The 21,179-nt window shown below is 44.0% G+C and overlaps 1 protein-coding gene across 2 annotated transcripts in view; it reads right to left on the bottom strand.

The window, feature by feature from the left end:
• The window catches only part of CRHR2 (corticotropin releasing hormone receptor 2), a 143,445-nt gene that overhangs the window by 84,285 nt on the left and 37,981 nt on the right, over positions 1 to 21,179 (bottom strand). Inside the window, exons 1-2 of one of the 2 annotated variants that reach the window (XM_027695518.1) lie at positions 16,775 to 17,278; positions 16,513 to 16,632 (exon numbers count right to left, since the gene is read on the bottom strand). In XM_027695518.1, coding sequence (XP_027551319.1) covers positions 16,513 to 16,632; positions 16,775 to 16,892 — 238 coding nt within the window. In that variant the 5' untranslated portion in view covers positions 16,893 to 17,278. Of the gene's footprint in view, positions 1 to 16,512; positions 16,633 to 16,774; positions 17,279 to 21,179 lie in introns of those variants that run through there. The other variant, XM_027695517.1, reaches the window with a different exon arrangement.

The raw sequence follows: 21,179 nt of genomic DNA, 5'->3' as shown, positions 1-21,179 counted from the left end.
CAATAACTGATCTCCTTCCAAGAGTGGCACATCCTTCCAGGCAGGATCTGCAACCAAAAATTAGGTCAACTTGGCTAGACTGAATAAAAATTTCCATTCAAATTCCATTCAGATGCCCCAGTTTATCTTCTGGAAGCCTTTCCTTAGGACAGCAGCCTGTGCTCTGCAGCATTCAGTCCCCATAAACATGTTTCCAAGACTGAAGAATTTGGAAAAAAATAGATCAGGATGAATTTTGCGGTTTTTATTTCACGGCCAAGGGTTGACCTTGGCTGGCTGCCAGGTGCCCACCAGTCCTTTTGTTCTCCACCTTTCCTTATCATTATTATTATTTCACTCTTTTATGTGAAGTTTCTCTTGCAAGGCTTCCTGCCAGACCCTTGTGTCAAAGGCGGGTTTATGTGAACTGTTATTACATAGCACTACTCCTTCATTACAAAATTATATGTATTATGCACAGCAAAATTGCATAATCTGTGTAATTAGCTCATCCCAGTCATTTGCTGGCAATGAAAACATCTGTGAAGGTTGAGCAGAGGGGAAAGCTAATGACACCCATTCAGGAATAAGGATTGCACCTGTAAAACTGACTGGCTAAGCCCTCTGTCTTGTCCCAGAGCACAGCTGAAACAACCATTAACCAGAGGCACTCAAAAGACACTGATTTATAGCAAGTACTTGCTGTAAACTGCAGCAAACCAGAAGCTGATTCATAAACAGATGAGTGTGTGTGAGCTGGGATGAGCAGAGACAGCAACTTCTCTTCAGGATTAGGCTCTCAAAACTCACTGATGCATCAAACCCCACAATGCAAAGTAAAAGCTGATCCTTCTCCATTCTTAGTTTTTTATTTTTCTCTTCTTTCCCTCCTTGTCCTGACAGAAGCTTTGTTTCTCCTCCTACTACTTGGTCCCTTAAGTATAAGCCCTGATTCTGCATTTTCTTTAATTTAGAGTTAAGAAACTGGTTTCACTATTGCTTCACTTCTTACACTTGTGGGCTGCCCAGACCCTGCTGACACTGTCACATCCCTGCAACCATGGGGCTGATCACACCAAACAGGGAATCAATACAGCTACTTTAGTTTTAGCCCTCAAAAGGCAGTGAAGAGCCTGATCAAAGGCTGTTTCCTTCTAACATCCTGTCTGTATCACATTATTTCCTGAGTTGGGAGAGAGTGAGTTTGAATTCCTCCTCTTCATCTGTGCTACAAAGTTGCATGATGTATTTGAAGTGTATTTTCAGGACAAAAAATCGCTGAAAAAATGAAAGAGCTTATGGAAGATGAAGACAATCTCCACTGATAAAGCAAGACAGTTCACTGATTTATCTCCAGTGGATCAAGGAATGAGGCCAAATCCACTGGATGGGATCCGACAACAGGATATGAATTATACTGGAAAATGTAGCCTAGGAAACAACCCTGCATTGCAGAGAAGAGCAGCAAATAGCTGAATAAATGTGATTGTGATAACTAAGCACTTCATCTGGCACACAGAAAAACTGCAGGTGCTACAGACCAGCAGGTCTGCACCAAGACGATGAGGCATGAAAATAAAGAGATACAGATGAGCTCTGAAAACTTGTGGTTGAACTCAGAAATATATTGGTAATTGTATCAATCGCACTAAATATCCAAGCTCATGGATATTCCTGTAATTCTGAAGATGTTAATGAAAATAACTTCAGTTTTCCCAGACCACACGGAGGGATGCTTTCCACTCACTTCACATTTCCATATTGAGAACAGAAAATTTCTATTCCCGAAAGAGAGACCTGGAGAGAACGATATTAAGATACTGCAATCCAACCACACTTTGTACGACCAAAAGTCTTTGTAGAGAAACTCTTATAAAGGACTGCAAAACACAGATTCTGTCCTCAAAACTCTCCTGCTCAGCCCTAAGGAAATTAATGACACTGAGGAATAGAAGTGACATTACCAGGGAACTTCTTGCACTGTAAAGCAAAAAAAGGAGGAGTCTTTATAGAGTTCCTGATATACTGGAGTTACTTTACAAAGGGCAAGTCTGAAGGACAGGAGACTGAAGCAGCTTGCCTGAGGCCAGTTGCAGGATATGAAATAGGTCTCATTTACTATCTGTTCTAACAGATACAAGCTGCATTCAGCATGAAACGACCCTGGTCCTTTCCCTTTCAAACTGGCACAACCACAAAAGCTGCCTCTTGGCTGCAGTAGGGCACCAGCACAACCCCACGTGGTAGTGATGTCCCAGATGGATCAATGCCAGCTGTGGTCAGGAAAGTCCTTGCTCTCACACTGAAGGCAGCACAGTCAGAACCAAAGTGGTTCCAGTGTGAGGTTGTAGCCCTGTCACATGCCTGCCCACCAACTCAGGGGACAAGAACACCAGAGGGGAGACAGCAAGAAATATAATGAAGGAAACCAGTCTATGAACATCTCTTTCCACAGAGGCATGGGAAGAGAGAAAATACTTAGGCCAAACATGCTAAAAATCAAGCTGCACATCACCTTTTCATTTACAAGACAGAAACACTGGGCCTGACATTTTCTTCTGTTGAGTTTTAGTTTCCTCAGAGGTTCTGGTGGCCCTGCTCTCAGTAAATTGTGTTTGTTGTTCTGCGCTGCCTGCCTTGGATGTGGTACTGTATCATGTTTATTCTTTATATCTGGCATTTAAGCATCAATTCCCTTCTCTTACCTGCAGTTCTTTGGGATGGCAACTCGGATTTTTGCTTGCTGTCTCCCAGCTGGCAGCCAGCCTGCATGGCACTCCAGTTCTTCCCCACAAATGCTTTCTGCACATTTCCCATACGTTTCCCCCATCTCTCTGTCAGGGGTCATACACTGCATTCTTTGTCAGCACTAACATCTGAGCCACTCCTCACCCATGTTCTGTTATCCCACCTTTCCATCTCACCTCTCAACACTTTGTCCTTGGTTTCTAGGAGCTGGTTACTGCTCCCCGCCTCTGCACAGCCTGCTGTGCTACACTGCCAGCTCTCCCTCCTGCCCAGTGGCATTTCTACATTTTCCATCACTTCAGCCATTTAGTAAAGTCTTCTGCAGGAGCTCCACCCTCACCCATTCCCACAGTGACTCCGAACTCATGTTCTTCTCCAGGCACAAAGTCTCTGCCTCTCTCTCACTTTGGCCTTGACAGGTTTGAGAGCTGGGCCTGTGCAAACTTTGTGAAGTTTAACAAGGCCAAATGCAAGGTCCTGCACATGGGTAGAGGCAAGCCCAAGCACAAATACAGGCTGGGAAGAGAATGGATTGAGAGCAGCCCTGGAGAGAAGGACTTTGGAGGGTGTTGGTAGATGAGATGTTCAACATGACCTACCAATGTGTGCTGGCAGCCCAGAAAGCCAGAAAGTCTGGGCTGCATCAAAGAAAGTGTGGCCAGCAGGTCAGATTATCCCCCTCTACTCTACTCTTGTGAGATCCCACCTGGAGCACAGCATCCAGCTCTCTGGACTCGCTCCAACGGGTCCATGTCCTTCTTGTGCCGGGGCTTTCAGCAACCCAGTCTAGTGGAAAGTGTCTCCATCCATGGCACAGGTGACAGATTCAGGTGGTCTTTAAGGCCCTTTATAATTCAAATCATTCCTTGATTCTATGATATGAAACTTCCAGCACTTCAACTGCCTGATTTCATCTCGAGGAAGTTATTTTTATCCTTCTACCTTGAGCACATAGCTTTTCTGAATGAGCCATCCCTGAGTCACTGACATTTCAGGATTAAATCAAAGCAATTAGCTCTGCCTTTTCCAGCTGATTTTCATCAAGGTAACATGGCAACTAGACAAAGGTCAGTGCCCCGTGAGTATCACTTGATTCCCCTAAAAGCAGGCAAAGGATGAATTAAAACAAGTAAAATGGTGCAGAAAAATTACATATTACACATCAATAGGTAAATGGAATCAAAACAAGAGACTGAGATTGTTGCACAACAGGTAACACAAGTTCTTCATATAAAAAACACAATCACTAAGTGTCATGTCACAGATTTCCATGAAACACAAACAATTGATGATGGAGGCCACTAAAGAATCCATTTGTCATCTGTAGGGACATCACAAAGCCACAGAAATGCTGTTTAGAAGAAGCAGGAGAGTTCATCTAGTCCAACTTGCAATATGTCATATTGCCACACCATGTTTTTTTTTTTACCAGGCAAAGCCAGAACTTCTTTAGCTCCATGCTCAAAATCACTAGAAATGCTTTGTTTCAAGAAGGAACTGATGAAATCAGAGTGAAGTTTTCAAAGCTACTCATGAACCTAAAAACTTGAACATGTCAGTGACTTACCACAGTGAAATTAGTTTCTTTCCCTGAGATTGCAGAAGGTGAATTTGAGCTCAGGTTCACCAGAAGCTGAGTGAACACACCGTCAGTTTTCATCTGGTCCCAGAGGATCAGTGACTTGTTCATATTTACCCCATTCACAGTTCTTTCTGTGCCAAGTCAGGCATTGGGAAAATGAGACTGGGGTTGGACAAAGAGCTTAGCAGAGAGAATGCACTGAAGGCAGATAGGAGGCATGCAGTTATCTAACCAGTTGAAGAAGTGATGAAAAAATAACACCCCAAATTCTCTTGAAGCTCTGTAATTGCCATGAGTGTGGTCAGGTGCTGGTGGAATCACAGGAACTCACTCAAGGATCTGCAGCTGAGATCTGAGAGAGAATAGGAATCTCTAGGGAGTTCTTAACACTTCAGTAACAGCTGAAAATCCAGCTATTACTGAGCATATCTCTAATTACAAGAGAATATTTTACATACTCCCATGATAAAGTGAATCACACTGCTATGATGTCTGTGCTCTTCTGACACACTCACCTCTGCAGTTCAGCTCAGAGACCCTTCTATTCCCCCCAGCATTCACTGAAGGAATAAACCAAAGTACTTCTGGAGAATAAACTGCTATTTTTACTGTTGCTGGATTTTTTTTTTTCCCCAGGAGAAACATGCAGTGAATACAGGAGAGATGAAGGGCTTAAAACCAGGTTAGGATGGAACAGATAAGGCTGTGTGGGTTTGTAAGTGGACAAGGATGACTTAACTACATGAAAAGACCTTTGTGGGGATCTTTTAGCTCTCCCCCAAGAAAGAAAAAGCAGCAGCATAACTCAGTATTCAACTGCTACAACTTCTCCTTGGGACTGGACAATGCAGTGAACCACCATAACTGCATTTGGGTTTATCCCTGTCCTTTTTGAGACAGGCTTTGAAACAGAAAGCAGATCCAAATGGAACTTCATTACCTCACTGTCATGGTTTGAGCAGGCCCAAAATCCAATTCTGATTCCTAGCCCCCCACCCACATCTCAACCCCATGTGAGATGGGTTTTCCAGACAAAAACACGAGACTCAATATGGGGGAAGGAATATATTACAAAGACTATACAAATAAATAAATACTATAATACACTGCATACAATCTTAACTCTATATCTATCTCTACCATGACAGTAATATTTACAATGGGCCCAATCTCTTCTTCCTCCAAATAAAAGTCCAGGAGAGAAGAAGAAGAAAAGACCCCTTCCAGTCTCTGAGCAACAGGTCTCTCTCTAGGCAGCAGGCTTTCTTCTTCTCTTTCAGGCAGCAGAAGCAGTTGCTGGCTCTCTGCCAGCACACACGAGGGGGTCTCCAAGCCCCTCGGCCCTCCGTCCTCAAACGGGGGTCTTTCCGTGGACTACGTAACCCCAGACAAGGTCGTTCCACCACGGTCATATCACGAAGCACGGGGGTCTTTGTGACAGTCTGGTATCTTCAGGGGAAATCAAGCCCCTGTGCAGAGCTCCCATGCTCTGCCTCAAAGATGGCTGCCAGCTTCTCTGAAGCTGGAGCAGGGGGGGCCAAGGTCACCCCCCACACACACACATTCCTTCGGCCGTCCTGGCTTATCTCTCAGGAGGCCATGAGCTTCCTAGCTCCTCTCAGCAGTGCATACTGCACTTTAGGACTCCTCTCAGTCCACCACCCCCTCCTCTTTCTCGGAGGGGTCTCTAGCGAGTTTGGGGGTTTTGGTTTATCCAGTTCTTACCCCGCGAAACTCTGTTCCTGCTGCTGGCTTGGTTCTCTTGTCCTGTTGCTGCTTTTCCTTCTCCTCAGACACCTCTGTGTCTGCCTTAGCTGCATACCGGCTTGTGTTGCTCCTTTTGGTCCTTATCAGTTGGCTCTTTGCCACTGCTCTTCGGACGCTGCTGTTCCTGGTGCTCCGTCACCCGCTCGCAGTGGAGAAAACTCCTTCGGCATCTCAGACACAGGCACTTAGTTCAGTTCTGAGTCCCTGCAGCCCCCCAACCGGGGGCTGGGGGGGGGCAGAGGCCCCCAAGGGGCCGGAGCCCCTTCTCCTCGTGGCCTCTACAACATGGCCACCTCTTCCTCTAACAACAAGTACCACTGCTTCTCTTCCGGTCTCCAGAGATATGTTTATATTTTGCAGGAGCACCGATTGGGTCAAACCCCAGGGTCACCACCCCCTGGGGGTTACCACTTTCAGCTTCAGGGGAAAACCTGGTTCAAACCACTACACTCACTTTCAAACAAAACAAACCAAAAGCCTTCTGATTTCTGTGCTGCAAGAAGGCTTCCTGAGTCACGGGCAGCTCTGGGTGCCAGATGGAAATGTGCATCTTCAGAGAGGCCCAATGAGAGGGAGACATTTGTTAAATAATGACACAGTCATGGGGCAAGTGGGTGAGTTTATACATGGAGTTTGTGTGAAGTGGGGAGGTCAGAAGATTGGATTAGACGGACAAAATTAACCAAAATGTGGATCTATGGGATCCTGGCTTTCTTTAATACAAAGTTTTGGCCAGAAAGAATGAAAGGAGTTCTCTCTGCAGAGGTCATGTGAGCTGGTGGCTGTGTTACCTGGCTCCCATACAGTCCCACACCACTCAGAGCATTGGTGCACAACTGTCCAAATCCCTGCAACTTCCCACCCAAGATGTCATCACCCACACCCTGAGGCAAGGAGTTCTCAGAACAGGAATATAAACCCTTAAAGATGTCTTCTCTGTGGTGACCAGAGGCAGAACCTGAGGGAATGGCCTGGAGTTGTGTCAGGGGAGGTTTAGGTTGGGTATTAGAAAGAAGTTCTTCCCCCAGAGGATGGTTGGGCACTGACCAGGCTCCCCAGGGCAGTGGGCACAGCACCAAGGCTGCCAGAGTTCAGGAAGCATTTGGATGATACTCTCAGGCACAGGGTGTGACTTTTGGGGATGGTCCTGTGCAGGGCTAAGAGTTGGCCTGGATGATCCTTGTGGGTCCCTTCCAACTCAGGATATTCTGTGATTCTGTGAAAAGGGCTTCCCAAGTTAGGGGTCTCTCTCTCCCCCATAGCTCCTGGGAAAGAAAAAAATTCCTTTTAAGAAACCTAGAAATCCATTTCCAGCAATCAAACTCCTGTTGTCTGCACTGGTTTCCACACAGAGTATTCAGCTATTCCAGTGTATCAAGATCAGCACAGAAACGAAGATCCTTGAAAGCATCCTCTGCTTCCAAACTCTTCATCAGCTGCTCTGGTTGCAAAGCAGCAATCAGTGTGGTTAGTCTGGAGACTCTGAATTAAGTAATTACTGCTCATGGTGCCCTTTGAAATATACAATGCTGATGTTTCAGGTATAACTGGCATAATTCAGCAACAATGAGTTAAATAAAAATTCTTAGAAATGAGAAAAAGAATCCCTAGGAAGTCGCATCTAAGTTTAGTTAAAATGGGGATGATGCACTAGCAAAGTAATTTCCTATTTTCTCTCTTTGTCTCATTTCCATAACACATTTTCTGTTTTCCAAATCCCTCTTTGCTCCCTGGATGACTGAGGAGGATAAGTAACTGCATTAATTCTTGTGTCACAGTATGGTCAGTGTTTTCCAACCACCAGGGCTTTGGACAATACAGCTGCATTGGGAAAGGTTCTTCCTTCTTCTATTTTCCCAGGGAAAACTTTTAATGAGAATTTGAGATTTTTCTCTGGTTTTTTTTAAACACTGAGTTTCTGTTCCTATAATTTGCTTCAAAGTATTGCTTCTCCCTGCACAAATCTCATATGGAGCAGCATCTGGCCCCCTGTATTCCCAGCACTGCAGAGAAAGAAGTCAGCAGAAAGAAATCTGAGTTTTATTGATTTTATGAATTTGTCCCAAGAGCTACCAATTATGAACTCCAAAAATAACATCCGAGGGGAATGAAACTGCACTGAAAAAAAAAAAGAAAATATCTACTAAAAATCCATTCCCCTCCAATTTCCATAGGAGACCATATTTCTCATCAGCTTCTCAAGCTACTAAGAATGCCTGTTCTAATCTGGATGTCAAGTAAATCATGTTAGGGTCTAAAACTGAATAAAAGTTTCCCTTTCACAGGACAGCAAACTTTGAGCAAAGTCTTACGTGACTGCCAAAGCCTGGGAACTTTACTTGGACCAGGACACAGCCTAAAGTTCTGTTCTTCCAAGGCACATAAATTGCAAAGGTTCACCATTATGTAAAAAGCAATGTCATGGCAGAACACAGAAGGAAATATAAAGAACCTAAATCCAACCAATGGACTGAGCTGTTCTGCAGAACACCCCTCCCATGAGCAACAGGCAAGTTGAGCACTCACAGCTGGGGAAGGCACTGCCTCACTGTTATAACACACCTACGTGTTACTCTTGCTAAGTGGGAGCACCTCTCAAGTACCTGAGGGTCCCCAGGGAAAATCTAACAGGGAAAATCCCTGCCAGGGGACAGCACTGAGACACCAGATTAGTGCAACAGGAGGCAGCACAGCAGTGACCATGGTGGGTACAGCAAGGAGGAATCCTTGCATCATCCTAATGCAGGTTCTTATTGACTACTTCAGCTTCTCTGGTGGATTGGTTCACCCCTGCTTTGCACAGCTCCACATCTTCTAACGTTACACACACCTGCTTGGGAACAGAGCTCAGCACTGCCCTTCCTTCAGACTTTCAGAGCAGCCCTGCTGAAACCACCACAAAGCACCTTCAGGCAGTGACCTGCTCTCAAGTAACCCTCCACAAAGGAGAGGGCAGCAGGATCCCTTCCAGAACATCCTCCTCCCCTTCCTCTCCCGTGTCCTTGTCCCCACTTCACCTCAATGAGTCTCTTTGACCCCACCAGCAGGACGGGGAAGCTGCAGAGGCAGCGCTGCCAGTGAGTGGAGCAGCACAAGGTCCAGGATCGCTCTCCATCCCATCCATCACTCCCAGCCCCAGGTGGCTCAGTGCAGATGCCGGTGGACTCTCACTTTACCTGCACTCTAAGTGACACCCTGTGGCTGAGAGGTGGAATTACGGGTGACCATTCCTTCAGTGGCACTGTCCCTAAGGTGTCGGGACAATAAAGAGCCGTTGAAACCCAGCGAGTCGCAGGCAGTCTCAGGTGTTCAGTGACTGGTGAGAACAGTCTGATTCCACCTTCCCCATCGCGGTTTCGGAGCTCATCCAGCTTGGCTGGATGGAAAATGGGTCACAAGAAAACAAGAAATCCCACATCCACAAGAGAGTGCCTGCCCTAGATGCAGCTGGGTGGGGTTTTTCCTCTCATTTTCACATGGTGAGATGAGGATTTCCTGCTCTGTCTCCCTTTGTAATACATTTAATTCTTTCACTTCCCCATCTGTTCCTGAGCCACTCCCTCTTCCACTCCTCCCCTGGCTCCAGAAGCACACGACTTTGCAAGTATCATCTAATTCAGAACCTGTGGGAAGAACTGAACCTCAGTCCATCTGTCTGCCAGCTGGTAGCTGCTGTCAGCTTAGAAAAGTGCTCGTTATTTCACACAAGTTCCAAAGAGGTGGATGGGGCAGTTGCCTTAGAGAGAGAAAGTCACAGAAGCCTCCAAAATAATGTGGCCAACCCTGTGTTTGCTGACTCTCCTGAAGGCCCAAGGTTAAGAGCCCTCTCCAAGATGTGTTGTTGCTCAGGTCTCACTGACTTCAGAGGAGGATCAGGCAGGCTTGGGGTAGAGCAGCAGCAATTCCTGGCTCTGGGAAATGGGTGAAGTCAAAAAGTCAAGCCTAAACTGAAGAGAATTCCAATCAGGTACAATAGGATCATAGCAAAGCCACCTCATAACTTACCAGCAAAGAACAAAAGTACTTATCAGTGTTTAATTGGATGGAGAAAAGGTCCTTGAACATTTACTGAAGTAACATTAAAAATCTTCTTATTTTACTACATGCAATTTACTTGTGTTCTGTGCTGAATGAAGAAATCACACACTTCACACAACTATAGTAGAGGGAGCAAGAAAAACATTTTCTTTTCGTTCCTCCTTTTAAATATTGGTTTCAACACTCTTCTCCCAAACTGCAGACTCAGAGCGATCTCGTACCACAAATTGTGCTTCACAATTGCGAAGCTTCATAAAAAAAGAAGAAAAACTTGAAGGGAAACAAGTAAAGCCTCTGCTCCCATCTGCTCATGAATGAAATCAAGAGCCTCACGCTGCTGGATTTGTGGAAGATGTGTGTATTTGTGCTTCTCTTGCTAAACCAGCAAGAGAACAAGAACAAAGATGGTTGAAATCTCAGTCTGGGCACAGTGCTATATTGGAGGCAAGCTGACCCAATCAGCTGCAGATTTGATCTCCTCAGAGAGAAGCTTTATGAGCTTAAAAATTGTGTTTTATTTGCTCCCCCAGAATTCCAATTCTGGACTTCTTTTTTCTGCTGCTGTGTTTGTTTCATTTCTCATCTGTCACCTTCCTTTAACTTTCATGTACTCTTGAGTCCCTAGATGAAAATACTGTGTTGGTCACCCCAGAATGGCTAAAACTTGGCTACTGCAAGGCTGCAGACTATTTTTATTTTTTTTTTTACAGTCTTTTCCTGGTGAGTTCATAATTAAAATTTCTCCTTACCCCAAATCTTGTTCTATCATTAAACACTGGGATAAAAGCCTTCTGGATGCCTAAGAAGGTTGCAGAAGAGGGATGAGGTGGGAATAGTTTTGGGGCTTCACAGTATGTTTTTCAGCCTGAAAACACACATGTATGCCCATGATGGGCATTTTATTTCTCTGCAATAAAGATGAAAGGCCATCAGAACTTAAGGAGTCTCTGTCTTTTAAAAGAGGACTTGGCTTTCAAAAATGCACCCTTTAGAAATCAAGCCAGAATAACCTCTGGGGAAAAAGCAAGTCATGTGAATGTGATCAACAGAAGTGCTCAGGACACTGAAATACATGAGATAAAACACAAGTGGAAGCGTTAATTGAGTCCATAGGCCTGTCAGGTATAAAAGTGCACATTTCTGGAATTATCAGGACAGGTCTTACCCACAGAGCATGAACAAGACTCTGTGATCAATGATTTCCTAGCAAGGGTCATGTTTTATATGCAGGCTGAAGCCACCACTCCAGAAGATCTCTGAACAATAATTAATCGAAGGAAGAGCAGCAGAGGTTAGATCTCCATGAAAGAATGGTTGTTTAACCCATGAGAATTAGCTCTTTTGCTCTTTTAAAAATTAAATAATCTCTTCAAACCCTATCAAAAGAGGGGAGATGTGAATCAGAAAAGCTATTAATTTACTTCACCCTTCCATCAGCATAGAAAAGATCATTTCCCTCTGTTCAAGACAAGGCAACAAGGGACTGCAGGAATTTTTCTTTCAGTGGGGAGTAAGACATGTCAACAGGTACAATGGTGATGCTTGTGCCAGTGGCTCTTTCTCCCATGTCCAAATCATTCTCAACAGGCAGCTGGTTATAGGGCCAAGGAAAAGGTGGGGCACACACCCTCAGAACAAGGAGTAGGGAAGGAGGAACAAAATCCCCATCGGTGCAAGGTTAGCAGCGTTTATGTGCCTGTTTTCAGCAGCACAGTCCCTGCAAAAGGTGAGGATGCTTTTCACAATACCCCAAACACTCATCTGAAGTGGTTATTTCAGTCAAAAAGCTCTCCTACACTGCGAGAGAGAGGGGGATTTGCAGAGCTATAGTGACCTTTTGTTCCTGATCTCAGTCCCCAGGTGTGGGTTCAGCTCAGCTCAACAGACACTCAGGGATGAATTCAGCTGCCTAAACATGGGCGTCAGATCACTTGTCATTGAGCATCTGCAACACTTATGTGGCCTGGAAGACAAAAAACAAACCTGCACAAGGCCTGGGCCCTCTGAAACATGAACCAGATATCAGGCAAATTACCTCTGAGACATATCAAACACCACCAGAGCTTCTGCAGGGGCTGCTGAACTGGGCTGAGCTGAGTAACTCTTTAGGCTTTATTCACTGCTTAGACCTCCACCAACTTGTATTAGAGCTTAAACACTTGAATGTTGATACATACTTTGAAATACCCAGATTTGTGTGTCTTAATCTGCAAGACAGAGACTTTCCAATGCTTCCAGCTCCTGCCTGCAAACCAGCACAGAGCAAGGGAGGAGCCCACAACGGGTGGGTCTCAACCCCTCTGCTACACCAGGGGTTGTAGATCCAAATCAGACAGTTGAGGCTACAAAAAGTCAACTCTTTCTGTCCATCAGGCAAACATTTTATCCTGGATTTTCCCATTGCAAAGCACAATTTGTAGGGAAAGAGCTAATAAGGGCATACTTTAGCCTGTAGCATGTTTGTGTGTACGACCACTTTTTAGCAAGCAGCAAATCCAGACACATTACAGTCCATTTGATGAATTAATCAAGCTTCAGGATATCCAAATAAGTGAATTGTTTCCTAAAACATGAATAAAAGCTTCACACTGTCAAAGTATAAACACATCTAGAGGGCAGCAATGTTATTGTCATTTTTAGCTAAATATAGAACCTGAGCAGAGACAAGTGCACAGTCACACACTGCACCAACACAGACATTTTTTCCTCGTTTTTTAAAATTTTTTTTTTCTTTGAAAATAATTCATAAGCTTGGCCACAAAACTGCAAAGTTGTAAGTGGATGGCATAATTTTCAGACCCTTGGTCAAAGAGCATTTTGTCTATATTCACAAATCGTACTGCAGGGTAACCAGAGCGTGATTTGTCAACATGACTTTATTTCCCAAATAAAGAGGGAGGAAAAAAAAAATATCACCAAAATAACAAAGTGTCAGGGATGAGAAATACTCACAGACTGACAGACTTAGTTCTACAAATCCAGCTGAAACTTATCTGAGTCACTCAGCAGTTCCCATGAGACACACACAGAAACACAGGCACAAAATCACCACGGGAAGTTCTTGCAGTTGGAATGGAAATATTTTATGCAAACAGTTTATTCTGGAGTGGCAACCAGGAGGGGATTTTGTAAGCACCAGGGCTTATTCTTAAGTTTTTTGCCTCAAATACTCTTTCATTAAGTTTTGCTGGCATATTGCAGGGTTTGATAGCGATCCCCCTCTGAGCACTCAGAGGTTCTGAGTTAGAGCAAACATCAAAGCATGAGAGGTGAAAAGATGGACACGAAGCCAGGGCAGGTCCACCCAAACCCTTTGATGAGCTGATCCGTGGAGGAACTTGTCACATTTTGTCTTGAATTCCATACACTGCTTGCACAGAGGCTACAATGAGGTGCCCCCTGAGGACCAAAACTCTGCCATGGATCAGCATCTTGGGCTTCCCTGAGTCTGGAATAAGCTTTTCACACAGTTTGGGCACTTTTCAGTCAGGAACTGCTGGTGTCTACAATGCAAAAGCTTTCCTTTACATGGAATGCTACTGGGTTCATTCCCTCCAGCTGATGGGCTACTTTTAGGAAGTTGGTGGGGACTTGGAATATTTGAGAGAGACTAATTTCTAAAAACAAGAAAGAAATCACTGAAATGGATCCAGAATTTCTATATGCATTCTAATGAGAAAAATTACTCACAGATGTGCAAAATCAATGTAAAAATATGCTGCAGTTCCTAAAAGGTGGTAGGTCACAAACACAGGATGCCAGCTGAGTTACAACCTGGAGCTGGATAAGCCCTTAGTAGAAGAAAGACATTGCAAGGTGCTTTATTTAAATTTGTCTGATTTTGCTTTCAAAAAAAAATAATTTAGTACAATACACACCATCATTTCTCCCTCTGCCTCATCAAAATGCAAAACAAAACAGGACAAAACTGCACTGCATGTCCTAGGCAGAAATCTTATGTTGATCCAAGCCATCTCCCTATCAGACCTTCATTTTGAGCTGTATTATTCACCTCTGAGATTTGCAAGATCCATTTCCCGCTTTTTTATCAGTACTCTGTGCTTATTTTATCCTCAGCACAGGGTGCACAGACGAGACTTTCAGCACAAGGAGCCTCATTACAAATGGCCCTCTCGTCACCCGCAAAGTGACTTGGTGAAATCGTGCAAGTGGTCAGGCCATGTCAGTGTTTGACATTCCCAAACTCTGGATGTGTTCTGCGTGTACTAATTACATATTTCAAATCCCCAAAGAGATTGCACCTCTATGTCTGAACCTTAACCTCCTGTCCTACTGCTTTCCCAAGCCTTAAACGCCAACTATTCCCAAGAAGCTACTGATTGTAAAAGTCGACTAAATTTTGGCATCCTTCCCTTTGTTTTCTGAGCTACAACTTGGAGGAACTACATGAATGGAAGAGTCCAAGATCAACTGTAAGTGGATACAGTGGTTTCAGAGTACTTCAGTTTTATTGCACTACATACTCTACTGCATCTGGGCACCACACATGGACATGCATTTTCTCAACAGGACTACTCACATTTTGTGTTGGAAGGAGAAAAATGTCCATTTCCCCAAACTATGGCAAAATAATGCTTCAGCATTTCAATAACATATTTTCATCAGTCTTTAATTGAATTAACACACCATTGTTTTAAGAGCAGAGAATTTAAGGAAACATATTAGCACTGCAGTATAAGCATTACCCACCACTGAGAAGGAGAGGAGCAGGGAGGAACTTTAAATCAGGTCATTGATGAACTACTAAAGGCATTAACAGAGTTCATAAAAACAAATTATGATATTCAGGACTTTCTTTTCTTCCATGCGCAGGAAAACCATTTAAATTCTCCTCACTGTGTTTACAATATAAATAAGGAAACCTCCGTAATGCATTTTTTTTCCTTCCCTTTTGGAGAAACAAAAATCAGGCAAAGGAAACACTGATATTCCCCACCAAAAAAAGGAAATGGAAAAATTAGGAAAAAAAAGAAGCCACAGTTCTTTGAGGCATTTTTTCTCTGGCTGTTCTTTTAGGGTCTGTTCTCATACACTTGCTCTTGTCTGAGCTGCACTTAATCCTCAGAAAATTTCTTCTGGTCCCAACTGAGATTTGTAAAGGTAGTGAAATACCTGCTCTTATCAAAGACAGCATCACTCAGCCCTCTCCATGTTCCCACCAATTTTATTGCAAAGAGCACAGATCAAAGAATAGAGGGCTTGAAGATGATTTTGCAGTTCCCTGAGGGAACCTCCTTACTCTGCTCAAACTCTCAGGTGGCAGAAGCTGGTCCCTAAGAGCAAATTTGGCAGAGGGCTCTGTTTCATACAGCAAATACACCAAATTTTTGGCTACTTATCCGACCCCTGACATCTACAGCTGGGCAAAGAATAGATTCACTCTCAACAAGTTAAAAAATCAGATCCAAAATGTCAGGGTCATTCTTTTACGGGACTTAGGGAGAATGCTCACCCCACAAAAGTAACAGTACCTGCAAATTAGACCATCAACACCCCAACAACAGTTCAGAGTAAAATGTCCCTACAGTCAAAACCACACTGAATAGTCTGAAAAAAATGAGTGGCAAACAAATGGGTACACAGAGTCAGAACTAATATGTTAAAAACTCCTGGTGAAAGGTCCAAACAGCATTGACAGAAAAGGGAAAGGAAATGAGTGCCCTGGTCTGACAGCCTGAATAATAAATTTTTAGTGAGTCATCAGGACTGTTTACCTCGAAGAATAAAGCATCAGTTCCAGGAGATTTCTAAGGAGCCCCCGTGCTCCCTTGCTTTGAGTATTATTTGCCTCCTAATTTCCTCTCCTGTTTCCCTTGCAGTGCTGATGCAGCCACTCCAGCCTCATCAGCCAGTGGCTGCTGAAGTTACTAAACAGCTTCCAGACCTCAGCCTTGTGTTTGTTACACACAACTTCCAGCCTGGTTTGTCCCCCTGTTCACACAAACAGCCTCAAAAAGGGACAGTCCTCTCCAAATACAGTTCTTAGGTGATAAGCTTAAGTCCTTCAGGAGCCAGAGGATCTTTAATTATCCAGATGGCTGAAGCACTGCTACAAATACATCTATACAGCTATACATAGCTACACATGCACAAACACACAGCACAACATACCCTCCCGACACTGCAGAGCATATTTTTTCCCAGATCTACCTAAATACACTTAAGTAAAGAGGAAACACAGTCCACATGTCTGTGCCTTTGAGAAATCTGCATCATTCCAGGCAGGAATTTTGAATAGACAGGCTGGAATGTGGAGGAAATGTTGATTCCCAGACAAACAATTTTTTTTTTTCTTTTAATGGAAAATATATTTTGGGTCTCCCCAGGCGCCTTCTCAACACCAGATCTGCGGGAGGAGGAAAGGAGTTTGTACTTACTCGTGGTGTTGTATTTGATCCCATTGAAGAATTCCGGGCAGGGTCTCTCCACCAGTTCCCCCGCGGAGGTTCTGGGCCAGCAGGTCCCGATCTGATCCGTGGTGGCATTGCAGTAGGGACCTTTGGCGTTAAAAAGGGAGACAGAAAGGGAGAAAGAAGCAGTTGAGAAAGCACAAAAGCGACACACTTTGCATCACAAAACAAACCGAATCCCAGCACTCCTAAAGCTTTTCCGAGCCCTGCACCAGGTAACATTTCCTACCATCAAAGCCCAGAAAAGGGACTGAGGAACTCTCTAAAAAAGTCTCTTGTAAGCGATCCAGGAGGCTGCAGTTGACATCAAATTCTTCTAAGATGAACTGAGATATGGTCACATCCATTATTCCCCCCGGGACTGCTGGACTGGATGAGGCTCCTTCCCCCTTTTCTGATTTTTTTTTTTTTTTTTTTTTTTTTGGTGTGTGTCCTCTCCTCTCTCGCTTTCTGGAACTAAATGCACATCAAGCTGCGGACACCCTGCAGTCTCGTGTGTGTGTGAGGCTCTTCCTCGCAGCGTGCTGACAACTTGGCTCAGAATCTGCGTCTGGCTGAGCAGTTCAACCCTCCCGAGCTCTTCCCTGCTTTAAAACAGCGGCTCGGGAACCAATGGGATCAGGCTGAGCCCGGAGTGAGGGGCTCGTGTCTCTTCGCCGGCGTCCCCTGGAATCGCAGCTCCCCGCCGCCGCCTCACTTTGCCAGAGCGATGTACTGCTGGATGTCCCTCCCTCTCTCCCTCTCTCTGCCTCTCACACACGCACTGAGGCGCAGAGACAGTTTTATTGTCAGCTCCGGGGATGAGCGCTTTTGCAAAAATACTCGCTTGCAAATTGAAGCCAGGGAGAACAGGAAAAGCCATCAGAGGAACAGAACTCCTCCGGCTTTTTGTGGAGCGAGGCAATTCCTGCCTCTGCTGCGTGGAACTGAGGATGAACAGAGATGCTTGGACAGGGAGGGGGAAGAAGGGGCACAGTCCAGTAGCTGCAGTATGGGATCCTTGAGAAAGGATCCTGCAGGCCTTGAGAAAAAAAGAGAAATAATAAAAGCTGGGATGAGGGAGATGATCCGATAGAAGGGAGATGTTGGAAGAAAGGAATCTGGAGTAATCATAGAATCACAGAAGGTTTGGGTGGGAAGGGACCTTAAAGACCATTTCATTCCAACCCCATTCCACTAGACCAGGTTGTTTCAAGCCCCATCCAACCTGATCTGGAACAAAATAATTTGGAGTAACAACCCACAGAAAAAGGCAGAGTGGGGAGAGTAGAGAAGGATGGGAACCCAGCCTGGGAGAAGGCACAGGGGCAACACATCTTTGAGCCACTCACACATATGGGATGGGGTGGACAGCAGAGCAGGGCAAGGCATGGAGAGCAGAGAAGAGTTATGGAGCTATGCATGGATCATTCAGGGAACAAGGAGGAAAAGATAGGCCAGTGTCTCATTTTCCACTGGTAGGAAGATGTGAGGTTTTGAGAAAGGATGAGCACCCAGACTGGAGAGGAAGGGAAGAGCAAAGGGCTTGGCAAACTTAGATCAATAAGGAACAGGATGAAAAAGGTCTGGAGAAGGGGAAAGATGGGAAGAAGTTTGGAGGGAGCTTCCCAGATGGTTGGTTGTCTTTTGGGGAATCAAAGTTCACTGCTGTGAGAACTGGGTGCAGTTCTGCACTCTGGGACATGCTGGAGAGCAGCTGAGACCCAACCAGCCTTTCTGACTTGCTACATCAGGACATGTTCAGAACTTGCTAAGGAGGATCATCCAGGATCCAATTCAGAAACAAATAGAAAACTGACATGTAAGGGAGTAAAGGAAGTTAAGTTATATGGCAGTAGCAGAGATGAATGTGGAAACAGAGGGCGAGGACAATAAAGAAGCTTTGACAGAAAGAAATGGATCCATAAAGGGACTGTTTCAGTCTGTGTTCACAGCTTTAGATTGGACATGGTGCTTACACCAAGATCAAAGCAGTGGTGTAGCACTTCCTACAACATCTGTCTCCCACCCTGCAATGGCCTGGACTTCCCCTTTATTCATATTTAAGATGGAAGGATTTTATTCTTTTGAAGGACCAAAACAATTGTGGTATCCAAAGAGAGGAAAAATAAAAAAAAAATAACTGGGTTAGAACAACAAATAAATTAACAACATCCACTGAGGAGAGAACTAGCCAGGATGTTATTTTGCCATCTGGGAATCTGGAGATTTTTTAACATTTTCAGATTGCAATGGCAGAGAGGGGAGGAGTGCAAATGTGGGTTTGGGATGAGTATTTTTGTTTTAAATATGTAAAAGCCCACAAAAATAACAAGTGCACTAACTCTCTAGACAGTGTGATATTCTGAGGCAAGGGAATGCATCTGTTTCTCTCTCTGGAGCCATGATCTCCTTCCCAAGTGAATGTTTCCAAAACTGCAACCCTTCTTGAGAAATCTCAATTGCAACAAATTAACCCTTTTAAAAACCACCAGATCTATTTATCCCACACATCTCCCATCCCCAAAAGCAGGAGAGAAAATTTCTGTAGCATCATTCCTGTAATATGACCACCACCAACATACTGGTTGTCTTTAAACAGGGCTTTGAGGAGAAAACCCTCTTTCTTGAACTTTCAGGAGCGGAGGATAAAGGGTGCTCTCAACCTTTAAGCAATTCACAGACATCTATCCCACAAACTATCTTCAACTCTACACTTTAGCTTTCTTTTCTCCTTCCTGACAGTGCAGTTGAGTTCATAAAATTCCTTTTTGTTCCTCAAGCAGATCCTCTTTGTGATGGATTTGAGATCTCTGGGCATTTGAAGGTGCCCAGTGGCATCACTGAGCCCAGTGGCCATTCCCATGGAGGGAGAACTGAGCACTGAGTAAGGCACTGCTCCAGGATGTTGGTAAGATTATTTTTTTTCTGCTTCTGCTGCCTCTCTGTAGGAGAAAAATCACACAGTCTGGCCAAAAGTCTTCATTTCTCACCTACTGTCTGCTCTGTCTATTTTCACACACAGTTTGTGCAGCACACTGGAATCAAAATCTTGGTTGGAGGCTTTGGGGACTAGAGTTTCCTGAATTTTTGGAGGAATACATCACTTAATAAACTACAAAAAGAAAGGCAGTTTCAGAAAAATAAAAAAGCAACTACTTTTAAATTTGGTAAATGTTTCATGTTCCTAAATGCTGCCCTGTATTTTCCAGCATAAACACTTGAAGATTTTTCAAATGGCTAAATTATGACAGAGTTGAACACTGAGCTGATTTTCATTTCAGATTTGTTCTTTATAGTGGTTAACACCTGAAACAATAGCCCTGTATTAAGCTAAATATTTTTTCAGGTTAAAGAGAGTGATTTCTTCATTTGAGTGAGAAGAGTTAGAAAATCTTCAATCTAAACTGATTATTCCCTCCATCTTTTTAGTTCAAACTATAGAAAATCAGAAGCGGTACGTGTCATACAGATAATATTATTGTGTTCCACATATTTAATAACTCCAAAAGTAAATAGAGAGGGGATGAAAAAAATATCTAGGAGTAAGTGTGAATGAAGAAAATTATGTATTGTTCATCAGTCCACAAATTAGCACCATTCTTTAATAATCCTTTCCCAGTTCTAGTGTAACCTTTTGATGAAAAGCTACTTTTGCAGCTTTCCCTGGGTACCATTAACTACTCCATCAAAGTTTCCCTCTGAATGGGTCTAGTCAAATCCTGACCATGTCAATTTGACTCGTGATGTGAAGATGTTGTTCTTTATACAAGAAGCAAGTGCAATTAAATGAAAGATTGACAGAAATACTGTAGCTGCTGATCCTCTGGCGATGCAACACCCCTCCGTGGGGCACATCATACAAATCACTGCTAGGTCTTGCAGGGCAGTAGGCAGCAGAGATCTGCCTTAGAAATTACTGAGCATCCCAAGAAATTTGTGCTTGGCAGGCAGAGGAACTTTGTTAAGTTAAAGGTGGTTTTGTTCCTGTGTATTTGTTTGGGTGTGTGCCCAAGACAAATGCACAACCCACCTGTATGAGAATACCTGAACATGCAAGGTTCTGGATGTGAACAAGATACACAGATAAACATGTCAACACATGCACAGCTCAGCAGGGCTCTTTTACAGAAGAGATATTAAAAAGTGACCCACAGCTCTTCTAGGAAAGGAATGAGCTCTGCTCATAAATGGCAATGGAAACCTTTGTATGCCAGCCCTCACCACTGTTACACAGCTGGTTTCTTCATCTTCAACTCAATCCAAGCCACAGCTGATAGAATTAGCCAGAGCACAGCTCTGTTTGCCCTACTAACAGTGACTAACAAGGGTGATGTTGTGCTGTTTAACCAGTAACACCAAAACTCAGCTCTGTGCAGACTCAGGCAGCACCATCATATGTGTTTGGGGAGAGTGGAAGTACCTCCACAACCGGGTGGCTGCTCCCTGCCTGTGTCTGCCAGAGGCACCTCTTCTCCTCAGACACTCAACTTCCATGAAATCAAGTGACCACTGTATGTTTCGATATCCAGGATGAGTATTTGGGGGGGAAAAGAAAAAAAGGAAAAAAAAAAGGAAAAAAAGGAAAGGAAAGAAAAGAAAAAAGAAAAAAGAAAAGAAAAGAAAAGAAAAGAAAAGAAAAGAAAAGAAAAGAA

Source organism: Neopelma chrysocephalum, unplaced genomic scaffold, assembly GCF_003984885.1.
Source record: "Neopelma chrysocephalum unplaced genomic scaffold, ASM398488v2 Primary Assembly neopelma1_101, whole genome shotgun sequence".
NCBI lineage: Eukaryota > Metazoa > Chordata > Aves > Passeriformes > Pipridae > Neopelma > Neopelma chrysocephalum.
The sequence above is the reverse complement of the archived record's forward strand: the minus strand, read 5'-3'. Positions and strand labels throughout refer to the sequence as shown.